Below are 12918 nucleotides of genomic sequence, written 5' to 3' on the forward strand. Positions count from 1 at the left end.
TCATTGGTCGATTCATTTGAGTCCGGCTCATTGTATAGAAGATACATACAGCATCCGGGATACGTTACGATTTTGCAATGTATCATATTATGTCACAAACATTTAATTCATTAATGAATTAATTCTGATGGCAGGCTCGTGTCGATCATGATGCAATAAACAAACATTCACACACGACATGCAAGGTACGTAACCTGTAGACATTGTTTTCTAGCGTGCAGACCATTGTTTAATGTATAGCATGTGTAGTGTGTTTCGGAGAGATTTCTCTGCAGCTCAGTGTTACCGGTGAAGGCAGTTTTTAAATAGGAATACCCATCAGTGTTTACATTCCTATTTATTCTCCTGAATTGTTTTATTGTGCTCGAACGACACAATACAGTATATGTAATGAAGTGCCAGTAGTGTGTAGTATTGTATGTTGATTGTACTCTGTGTTAACTGTGATAGAACTCCCTTAGTTACACATTCAAACTTCCATGCAGAGACTTTTTTTCTCAAAAAATGAGCCCTTCTATACTGGTGAAGGGAATGGTTCTGAAGATAGAGTTACTGCAAACGTACTTATTTTGGCATGGTCTTATTTTAGCGCGTTATGAAATGTTACCAGATTAGTACGTTGATGAATTGGCACACCCACATTATTTACTACAGAGACAATGTATATAAACTATGATATGAGCAATGCTATGTGTACATCGGCACTACACCTGAATCAGTATGCTACTGATGTCTGTTTCTACTTACTGTTTTAAGCGATTCTATGTTTCGGATGTATAGTAAAACTACATCGTTATAGACTACATCCGGTTAATGTTCTATCACGTGCATTCAAACAAAATATGAACAACACCGAAGCATGACACAATACTTTATCATATTTTACTTTTTCATCAGATAATACGGCAGCTATCGTGGCAGGTGCGTGTACCGGAACAGTTCTCGTTATAGGAGCGATACTGGTCCTTTTCGTCCTTTATAGGTATGTCTTTCGAATTATCCAGGACATTTTGGGATATCGCAGTATTAATGATATCGTGGAAAAGATGGTATTCGTACCATGTATGTCAATAACAATAGATTATTTATGTATATAACAATATATCATATATATACTGTATAGAACAATAGATTGTTTATATCTGTAACAATAGATTATTTATGTTTATAGCAATGTTTTAAGTATTCATATTTATTTATCTAACTACAGAGTATGTATGTCTATTAAAGTAAATTATTTATGTTACAATATATCACTCGCATGTTCAATAAATACCAATCACATATGTTTTGAATATCATTCTTATTACATTTGCTAATGCGTTTTGTTAGGGCACCTTTATCTAAATCTTTGTATTATGCTTCCCTGTAGAGATACATCTACAACTAGATTGCAACACGGACTACAGAAGTATCTGTACAGAAATACACTTTACTGAGCTGCATTTTCTTTCTGCAGATGCACGGAACCTAATATTTCTATATGCAATTTTAACGTTTTGCCAATACCATTAATACAATCGTTTGTTGTTCAGTAAAGAACATTTATTACACGCAGCAGTTTGTTACGTTATTCTCACTATGAACTGGAATACTGACATTTTGATAGCAACATAGTGTCGGGTTTCGAACTTTATGAGATTATTTCAATCCTCTCCATTTCCCTTAATGTATACAGTGTTACTGCATCATATGTCTATACCGGTACATCACCAGATCCTAATCGATTCTGACATCAACGGATATATACTGGTTATAGCTACACATTCCGGGAAGTGCAAAAAAATGTTGTCGTTTTTAATACGAAACTTATCTTTATTATGGTTTACCGTATGATAACACCATTGTCTCCGAGAGTTTGGTATTAAGTGTATTCAGTGTCATTACAAAATGTCTCCTATCGTCTAACGATAGGGCGATAGCGTGGTAATAATACTAAATTAATAGTCGTTTTTTTCTGTAAGGAAAAACAGGTTCGAAAAGGGATAAAACTAAATTAAAAGTCATCTTCCCTGTAAGGAAAAAGAGGTTCGAAAAGGAATAAAACTAAATTAAAAGTCATCTTCCCTGTAAGGAAAAAGAGGTTCGAAAAGGAATAATACTAGATTAATAGTCGTCTTCTCTGTTAGGAAAAAGAGGTTCGAAAAGGAACTAATGGGAATGTTATGGAAAGTGAACGAGAATGAAGTGAAAATGCGCAAGGCCCGACCTGGCAATGGAACTACTACCCAGTCTAATGGCGAACCGGAAGTCCAGCAAAAGAGGAAACTCGTACGAATGGTAAGAAATCATAATTTGAGAATGACATCCTTGTGTATAACACGTTATCAGACGGTTTGATTGTTTCCATTTTAGTATAAGAAGACGGTTACCCTCACGGAACGTCTTGACTTCTTCTCCACGTAGGTTTTTGAGAGTCTCCATGCTTATTTATACTAGTTCATATTTTGCCCGTGTGTTCTATAAACTGGATAAGAATTTGTTAAATTGTACGTATCCTCTATTTTATGAAGTGGATATACATTTACAGGAAACAAGAGGCACTTTGGGGTTTGGATCGTCTTGTAGTTTAGATAAGAACCTTCTATATGCACCGATAGGAAACTACAAGGTGAGTAAACACGTGGAACACTACAATCATTAGTCATTTACACTCTACTGTCAAAATCCTCAAAATAAAGTAACTATCAAAAGTTGATTGCAGTGATTTATTTAACTTTCAATATTTAAATAGAATGTGACGAAGAAGCTATTAGAAATTAACGATTGCATGTAGACATATTAATATTAGAATAAAGTATCTAGTTTCCTATACATGTATGTATTATTTGTTATCAAAACCGTGACCATTTAAATATTATTTACTCTGGCTATTGATGATATACGTAGAACACAATAAGAGAATATAGCCATACTTATGTATATAATGACGTGTTAAAGTTTTATATCGATCGAAATAAAGCAATACTTATGTATATAATGACGTACATTACTGTATTAAAGTTTTATGTTTATTCACGTGTAGTCCTATTTACTATTTATAGGGATCAGTTGTAGCGGTTAAAAACATACAACGAAGATCTATACGATTAACACGAGATGTTTTACGTGATCTGAAAACGGTGAGTAAATATACTAATTACTGTCAATTCCAGGCAGTAAAACGGTAAGTAAATATACTAATTACTGTCAATTACAGGGGGTAAAACGGTGAGTAAATATACTAATTACTGTCAATTACAGGCAGTAAAACGGTGAGTAAATATACTAATTACTGTCAATTACAGGCAGTAAAACGGTAAGTAAATATACTAATTACTGTCAATTACAGGCAGTAAAACGGTGAGTAAATATACTAATTACTGTCCATTCCAGGCAGTAAAACGGTGAGTAAATATACTTATTACTGTCAATTACAGGCAGTAAAACGGTGAGTAAATATACTAATTACTGTCAATTCCAGGCAGTAAAACGGTAAGTACTATACTAATTACTGTCAATTCCAGGGGGTAAAACGGTAAGTACTATACTAATTACTGTCAATACCAGGGGGTAAAACGGTAAGTACTATACTAATTACTGTCAATTACAGGGGGTAAAACGGTAAGTACTATACTAATTACTGTCAATTACAGGGGGTAAAACGGTAAGTACTATACTAATTACTGTCAATTACAGGCAGTAAAGCAGTATGTAAATATACTAATTACTGTCAATTACAGGGGGTAAAACGGTAAGTACTATACTAATTACTGTCAATTACAGGCAGTAAAGCAGTGAGTAAATATACTAATTACTGTCAATTCTGGGAAGTAACAACAATGACATTATTATATAGACATCCGGGCGTTATAAAACAGTTAAAATAAATCATAAAAAAATTGATTTCAGTTGTGTATATGAAAGCAGTCTAGAAATCTATATCGAAACCTGGATTGTCCATATATCTATTAGAATTTAATACAATTGTATTGGGTATTGTGTTAGTAACATGTCCTTTCAATTGGCATAATACCTGGGCATCTCCTTTCCAACTACATTTGTATTACCGTACCAGGTGACCGTTCTGATTTCAATCATTATGGAATGCATATAATATGTATAATGTTAATATGTATAATGTTAATATGTATAATGTTAAATCTTTGATGTCCAACAGTTACGAGAGTTACAACACGACAACCTTAACACGTTTGTTGGCGCTAGTCTGGAGGCACAGAATACCTATATACTGACACGTTACTGCTCCAAGGGCAGTCTCCAGGTAAGGTCGTCCTGATCAATCCGCACATCATGTTGACATCGGCCTTAAATCTTTATGATGAGTAGACGTGTACCATTCATATATCTGATTTATATCTCGTCAGACATATATGTTTTTATTTATACTGAGGTATGACCCTATCAGTTCACTTGTACATTTTTATTTTAATCTGTTATTGATTGATACGACATGATGGCCGACTAAGTTTTAGATGATACTTTACATTGACGGTGTGCGGTGTTTTACTCATACAATACATACAATGTAGCTGTATATACTGATACAGTCTGGTAAATTTCTTACTATATATATTATCATCAACATAATTTTTACATTGTTTTACTCTGTATAATTTTGTTTAATATTCCTTTTACATTTTCCCGTTACATTATATTATATTGCACATTGTTTAAGATTATATTGTTTGCTTTTTAATATGTTCAAGTTATATGTTTTGTACATTGCTTATTTTGGTATATTTTGAACGTTGTTCATTTTGGTATATTTTGAACATTATTTAATTTTGATATATTTTGTACATTGTTTATTTTGATATACTTTGTACTAATTTTAAACTGTTAATTATGAAAATTGCTTTATGTTATGATGTTCAACTGTATGTGTTTCCAGGATGTCTTGGAAAACGACGACATTAAAGTCGACTGGATGTTCAAAATGTCATTTGCTTTAGATTTAGCAAAGGTAATGCATTTTCTCAGAGTCCAAATAACAGACACATTCATACTCCTCCACAAACAAAAGTAACGATACTTGTCTACATTTATAAGCTGTAGTAGTACGACCAATCTAAGTAGATATTTTGTAATTAGAAGTCAATTATATGAGTTTATGAAGAAGGCGTCACGCCAATATGCTCTCTAATAACTCAATCAACCTGATGGCTAGATTGTTGATAACTCCAAATCAACGTCTCGAAATGTCCTAGACAGAGATTCTGATCAATTTAGTCTTTCTTCTAATATGTGATTATTCACATTAAGGGAATGGAGTTTCTGCACAAGAGTCCACTGAGGTCGCACGGCAATTTAAAGTCGACCAACTGTGTGATTGACAGTCGGTGGGTGCTGAAGATTACAGACTTTGGTGCCATCACCACCCAGCCTGAGGAACCTGAACAGGAGGAGGGCGATTCCGAGTACTATAGTAGTAAGTCCTTCACTCGTCATTATAACTATTATTACACAAACCTGTTATTGGTGAATACATCTTTTCAGTGTGTTTTCATATACAAACTGAGGCAGGCCACTTGATTTAGTTCGAAGATATAATTAAAAGGAATGCATAAAAATATGAATAGCGTATGAAAACATGGACTTCTAACAGATACCGTATATGCCGAGTGATTGTTCAAGCTGCATCGTCCTGTTAGGGGTGTTCAGTTGGTGATTGGAGCCAAATGCAAATATCAGAAGTTGTCTTTTCAATTCTATCACACATTGCCGTTATTGAAACCAATTAGAGAATGAATATGTGTATATTGTGTGTGGTATTGTTGTTACAGAATTGTTGTGGACATCACCCGAGTTGTTACGGCTACAGAAGCGACCATCAAAAGGTTCCCAGAAAGGAGATATTTTTAGCTACGGTATTATACTACAGGAGGTTTTCCTCAGGGTGGCGCCGTACTACTACAATCGGGCCTCCAAGACAAAAGGTGGGGTATTGTATAAGATTCTCTAATCCTTCGTTGTAATGTAGTTTCCACATAGGTGTCAGAATGGGTCTCTGTTTATGGCAGAATTTCTGTACCGATATTGAGTCTAGATTTTGACCGTGTTTGGTTTAAATAATATTTTATTCAGTATTCCACAATAATGCATATTGAAGCTGTAGAAAAAATAAGTACTTTATCAGTCGGATAGATTCAAATATTAGGAACCAAAAGGCTTTGTCTAAAGAGAAAAATAAACAGATTTCGAAAATTAATTGGAACACTTTATTATTTCAGAGATTGTAAACCGAGTTCGGTATAACGAGACGCCTCCGTATCGTCCGAATATCCCCGAGGATAGCAACCTTCCGGACAAAGCCGTGAGTCTGATGACGTTCTGCTGGCATGAACATCCGGAAAGCAGACCGGACTTCCAGCATGTCAGAAAGAGGCTCATCGATCTAAATGGGGGGAAGTATGTACCACACTTACGTGTGTGTAATCATAATCAGTAAATATCCATGTCACGTGATTACGTCCAATTTAGATGAGATCATAATCAAAACAGCATGTATTGCGGATGAAGTATAGAAACAACTATATAAAATTTATATCAGTAACCCTTGTTTTATCAAACAATTCTAATAAGTACACTCACATGGGACATTCAACACTTTAATTTCACGAGTGGTGATAAATGTAGGAAACACACACTTTACTGGTAAGTCTAGATTCTAGCCGTTAGTCTTTATCGCTGAAGGTTGTGTTTAATGACATAAAGTCGCGGTTCTGTGTATTGATGCTGTGGTTTAAATACAGGAAGATGAACATCATGGACAACATGATCCACCTGTTAGAGGCGTACAGTAACAACCTGGAGGAACTGGTCACCAGTCGGACTGAGGAACTGGCTCAGGAGAAACAGAAGACGGATAAACTTCTATACAACATGCTGCCGCCGTACGTATTTATAGGTATAAGTAAGATCCGGACTGGAACTAAAGGTTTTCAAACACTAGTCAGATCAATGGATTGAAATCAGTCCTAATATATTGTATTTCATCACTCAATGTCATTGCAGTCTGAAAGCTTTGTTCAATCACCGATATCATTACATTGTGTATATCCGTTATAGTTCTAGTATCTAGAAGTATATACGCTTACGAAATCGTCATTTTAGGCCGTTATCTTGAAGTCAAAAGATGAATATCCTGTAGGAATATTAACAATATGGAGAGTATCCTGTCTATGTGTTGCATGTTACAGAATGGTAGCTGAGCAGTTGAAGAGAGGAGAGTCTGTCCGTCCGGAGACCTTTGATGACGTGTCCATCTTTTTCTCGGACATTGTCGGTTTCACCACCATTGCAAGTACCAGTGAACCGCTACAGGTAACATGTTCATTATATCATGAATATCAGTTGTAAAGCGATGTTTGCTCACTCCTGTCAGAGGATACCTATATCTAGAGCCTGTTATTGTTTCTAGGTTGTCGACCTCCTCAATGATCTGTACACGACGTTTGATGGAATCATTGCAATGCATGACGTTTATAAGGTATGTTTCATAAAAAATATTCAATTTGGACAATTTTATCTCTTTTCTTGATTCAAATTAATTTTGTATTATAATAGAAAACTGATGATAATTAAATAACACGATTCTAAACATCACTGCTATGCTAAGAAAAAACATTTGTTGAATACAAGCTGTAGTTAGTTACACTTGTTTTACAGGTGGAAACAATCGGAGACGCGTACATGTGCGTAAGCGGCCTTCCTAGAAAAAACGGCAAACGTCACGCTGGCGAGATTGCCAACATGGCGCTCGATTTGTTGAGTGCGGTGACTAACTTCCGGATCCGGCACATACCGGACGGAAAACTACAATTGCGGATAGGATTACACACGGGCGGGTGTGCGGCGGGGGTTGTGGGTTCCATCATGCCCAGGTACTGTCTCTTCGGGGATACCGTGAATATGGCATCTAGGATGGAGTCAACAGGCAAAGGTAGGAAAATAGTTCTGAACATCTACAATCGTTCATTTCGGCCTAGAGAGATTGAAAATAGATGATCCCTATGTATTGCACTTATTTCTCTCTGTTTTTTCGATGATGATTATAACTTTCAGAAATGATAGATTATTGGCGGGATGTATAAAACTGGTTTGATATACAATGTACTCCAATATCTGTTTTTTCTTTTATATGTCCACTTTTCGCTCTTTTATGTGTCCACTTTTCGCATGCTCTTCTATCCATGAAAATCGTGAGAACAATGACCTGAAAAATAACCCTTTTAAGACGACATACCAGTTTAATCAAAGCGAACAAATGTGACGTGTCAGTTATCTGGAACGATGATGTCCTTATTTAATTTCCATGATATGTAATAAACGTCAATGTGGGAATGCCACTGGCCAATGTCTGGGGTAGTAGGAGACCCAATGATAAAGTTAAACAAGTGCAATCAATGATTGCGAAGCCCATCGGCGGCAGCAATCATATTATACACTAATTTTTTATGTATGTATAAGCATGTCATTTTGATATTGTACGTCACATAATATCGCTCCTAGACCTCTAATGGATGTATAAACCAAATTAGAAGGGTGTGGACTTACAAGCTTTCCAAAACTTATCCAAAAATCTTTAAAGTGAGTTTTGGTGCAAATAAAGTTAAGTCCACAAAATGGTAAAATGCGTAAAAAGACCTCTAATGAATGTATAAACCAAATTAGAAGGGTGTGAGGTGTATACTTTTGGACTTACCCCAAAAACTTAAAAGTGAGTTATGGTGCCAAAAACGTTAAGTCCACAACGGTAAAATGCTGAAAAATCATTTCTGAATGATCTTGTCATAACATCCCTCATAGACCTGTAATGAATGTACATATTTGTATAAAGCAAATTAGAAGGTTGTGGAGTGTATACTTTTGAACTTTCAAGCTTTCCAAAAACTTGCCCCAAAAACTTTAAAGTGGGGTGGGACGCCGACGCCGGGGGTACAGCATTAGCTCACGGTTACTCGTAACCGGTGAGCTAACAAAGGAATAATGATTTTTTTATGTTCATTTATAGCAGATAGTATCATGCGGAAGTAATTTATCAACAAACAATAGTAGGAAACGGGGTTTAATGGTCACAGATATTTGGCACTGCTTGTCAGTAAAATAAAGCCAATGGTAAGGTAAAGGTTCGAAAATGAGGAGCCTAAAGACAACAGAGTTGTCGGTACAAGATTGATTTAAAGACAAAAATAAGGCACGGGCTGTAAGTAAGGAAGTCTATGGCTAATCAGGTACATCCTGTATAAAAGTTGGTCACTACTTGTCAGTAGTAGTATTTTAAAGTAAACGTTGAGACAGTCGTCAAACCTTTAAATATTTCCTTTCAGCCTTGCATATCCACGTAAGCTCGTCCATGAACACAGTTCTGGAAGATCTCAAGTGGGGCTTCATCACCATAGAGCGTGGAATCATCGAGGTCAAGGTCAGTGTAAAAATAATCAACAGCCACTTTAACCAGCTAAAATTAACGATTTAAATTGTATCAATTATACTGATAACGCGATGTAATGTTGTTATTACAGGGGAAAGGCTTACAGAAGACGTACTGGTTGATAGGGAAAAGGCGGTACAATAGGCCCCTCCCCCAGGAAATGTTGGAGTGAGTACACCCTCTCATTAATACTCTATTGGTTGGTGACGGTGTTGTATCTACTTTATATGTCACCTAGCGTCAGCACTTTATATGTCACCTACCGTCAACACTTTATATGTCACCTACCGTCAACACTTTATATGTCACCTACCGTCAACACTTTATATGTCACCTACCGTCAGAACTTTATATGTCACCTACCGTCAGCACTTTATATGTCACCTACCGTCAACACTTTATATGTCACCTACCGTCAACACTTTATATGTCACCTACCGTCAGTACTTTATATGTCACCTACTGTCAACACTTTATATGTCACCTACCGTCAACACTTTATATGTCACCTACCGTCAACACTTTATATGTCACCTACCGTCAACACTTTATATGTCACCTACCGTCAACACTTTATATGTCACCTACCGTCAGCACTTTATATGTCACCTACCGTCAGCACTTTATATGTCACCTACCGTCAACACTTTATATGTCACCTACCGTCAACACTTTATATGTCACCTACCGTCAGTACTTTATATGTCACCTACTGTCAACACTTTATATGTCACCTACCGTCAACACTTTATATGTCACCTACCGTCAACACTTTATATGTCACCTACCGTCAACACTTTATATGTCACCTACCGTCAGAACTTTATATGTCACCTACCGTCAACACTTAACAGTAGTTTTGTAGCATATTTTCCAAATTTTGTTGAGTCCCAAAACTAAGAGGTGATGTTGATATTTTAGTGACTCTCACAGAAAACACCTGTGTCCAGGACTAAAATACTCTGTATCCGAGTCCCAAACATCAATGATTAGAATTATCTGAAACTGTTTTATCTAATTAGTTGCAAATCAACTTTTTCAAGCAATGCTAACATGAGTATACACAAACACATTGTTAAGAGTTTAAACTTTAATCCGGATTTCATAATTTACTTACAGACTGCAAAGTAAATACCAGGATGCCCTGGCGACTGGGCGGGCAGTGTCCCCCACGGAATCCCATATTTCTGCTGGAGAACACAGCGACAGTATGTACGGACGAGCATTCAGAAAGACGTCCATTGCGATTAGCTTTCTGTCGTCACTAAGTCACGACGTAATGTCAAATAGGTCGCCATCAGAGGTGACAGTTCGAGACCTTGCATTGTCGTGCGATAGTTTACGAGAACGCCGTCCAAGCAATGACACTCTACTTTCAACAGACTCTACACTGTCGCCATCCTCACCGGAAATGACGTGTAAAAAGGAAAGCATGCCTCCTAAATCTCCCTGATACATTATTTCCTGATTGTGCACAAGCTCCGAGGACAAGGAAAATGGCGTTTGATATACCGAAAATTGAGATTTCATAAGGAGGTTGAAAATCAAAATCATTTATGCAAATTTTACAAAACAATTTGTTGCAATCATAGTGACTGTAAATATGTAAATACTTAAAGTATATACTTTATACAACGACCCTTGTCTTCCTTTGTACATAGCACGTGACCAATCAAATTCGCCTGCCGCTACCAAGGTTATTTCGGTAGCTACATGTACACGTTTTATACCAAATGCGACAATCTTGGTACTTATAACTCTAAGTTTTTCATTGTTTGCAATTTATATTATAAAATGATCAACATCTTCTGTTGTGATCCTTCAGTAAGGTGTTTACTGTACAAAGAGTTTTTACTTCGATTGTGTGAGTCCCACTACAGCTTCTATGTCGTGATATTGACACACTGCAGATAGTGATGTCCGGATTCTACTTTACTGTGGATGGTACAATAACACTGTGAATCATAACAGTCTTCGTCATTCCTATGGATAGCTTCGCGACACATTATGTGATTAATTCAGAAAGATTCGTGTAAATAGTTTTAAGGAAATCTGCTGCTTCCAAAAAACTTCAATTTGTGTGTATGCATGTCTATAAAAACACATTACGAAAATGAGAGAGAGAGAAAGAGAGAGAGTCAGTCCTACTTCCTATTTTGTCATTATTTCTAATAAATTAGGTCATATCCTTACAACACACCTGATATTGTGACAGGAACTCACGTTGATACAAAAAAGTCACTTCATTCTCCGAATAGCTCTTTAGGCCACGCAAATTCGTGGATAATCAGTAGAGGGGAGTATTAACTGGTAATTGGTAATTATAACTAAGTAGGGGGGGGGGGGGGGGAGTATTAACTGGTAATTATAACTAAGTGAAGGGTAGTATTAACTGGTAATTATAACTAAGTGGAGGGGAGTATTAACTGGTAATTATAACTAAGTCGAGGGGAGTATTAACTGGTAATTATAACTAAGTGGAGGGGAGTATTAACTGGTAATTATAACTAAGTGCAGGGGAGTATTAACTGGTAATTATAACTAAGTGCAGGGGAGTATTAACTGGTAATTATAACTAAGTGGAGGGGAGTATTAACTGGTAATTATAACTAAGTGGAGGGGAGTATTAACTGGTAATTATAACTAAGTGGAGGGTAGTATTAACTGGCTATTATAACTTAGTGGAGGGGAGTATTAACTGGTAATTATAAACTAAGTGGAGGGGAGTATTAACTGGTAATTATAACTTAGTGGAGGGTAGTATTAACTGGCTATTATAACTTAGTGGAGGGTAGTATTAACTGGTAAGTATAACTAAGTCGAGGGGAGTATTAACTGGTAGTTATAACTTAGTGGAGTGGAGTATTAACTGGTAATTATAACTTAGTGGAGGGGAGTATTAACTGGTAATTATAACTAAGTGGAGGGGAGTATTAACTGGTAATTATAACTAAGTGGAGGGTAGTATTAACTGGCTATTATAACTTAGTGGAGGGGAGTATTAACTGGTAATTATAACTAAGTGGAGGGGAGTATTAACTGGTAATTATAACTTAGTGGAGGGGAGTATTAACTGGTTATTATAACTAAGTGGAGGGGAGTATTAACTGGTAATTATAACTAAGTGGAGGGTAGTATTAACTGGTAATTATAACTAAGTGGAGGGTAGTATTAACTGGTAATTATAACTAAGTGGAGGGTAGTATTAACTGGCTATTATAACTTAGTGGAGGGGAGTATTAACTGGTAATTATAACTAAGTGGAGGGTAGTATTAACTGGTAATTATAACTAAGTGGAGGGTAGTATTAACTGGCTATTATAACTTAGTGGAGGGGAGTATTAACTGGTAATTATAACTAAGTGGAGGGGAGTATTAACTGGTAATTATAACTTAGTGGAGGGGAGTATTAACTGGTTATTATAACTAAGTGCAGGGGAGTATTAACTGGTAATTATAACTAAGTGGAGGGTAGTATTAAC

The 12918-nt window shown here is 36.2% G+C and overlaps 1 protein-coding gene across 2 annotated transcripts in view; it reads left to right on the plus strand.

Moving 5' to 3' along the window:
- The window catches only part of LOC117333390 (atrial natriuretic peptide receptor 2-like), a 52151-nt gene extending 41080 nt beyond the window's left edge, over positions 1-11071 (plus strand). For both annotated transcript variants that reach the window (XM_033892664.1, XM_033892663.1), the window contains exons 8-23: positions 898-982; positions 2130-2280; positions 2531-2611; positions 3045-3122; positions 4160-4264; positions 4895-4966; positions 5266-5431; positions 5787-5939; positions 6234-6411; positions 6756-6896; positions 7203-7326; positions 7424-7492; positions 7672-7945; positions 9333-9427; positions 9528-9604; positions 10556-11071. In XM_033892664.1, coding sequence (XP_033748555.1) covers positions 898-982; positions 2130-2280; positions 2531-2611; positions 3045-3122; positions 4160-4264; positions 4895-4966; positions 5266-5431; positions 5787-5939; positions 6234-6411; positions 6756-6896; positions 7203-7326; positions 7424-7492; positions 7672-7945; positions 9333-9427; positions 9528-9604; positions 10556-10889 — 2183 coding nt within the window. In that variant the 3' untranslated portion in view covers positions 10890-11071. The remainder of the gene's footprint in view (positions 1-897; positions 983-2129; positions 2281-2530; positions 2612-3044; positions 3123-4159; positions 4265-4894; positions 4967-5265; positions 5432-5786; positions 5940-6233; positions 6412-6755; positions 6897-7202; positions 7327-7423; positions 7493-7671; positions 7946-9332; positions 9428-9527; positions 9605-10555) is intronic.
- Positions 11072-12918: the final 1847 nt, after the last annotated feature.

The sequence above is a fragment of the Pecten maximus genome, chromosome 8 (genome assembly GCF_902652985.1).
Source record: "Pecten maximus chromosome 8, xPecMax1.1, whole genome shotgun sequence".
In the NCBI taxonomy this organism is placed as follows: Eukaryota; Metazoa; Mollusca; class Bivalvia; order Pectinida; family Pectinidae; genus Pecten; species Pecten maximus.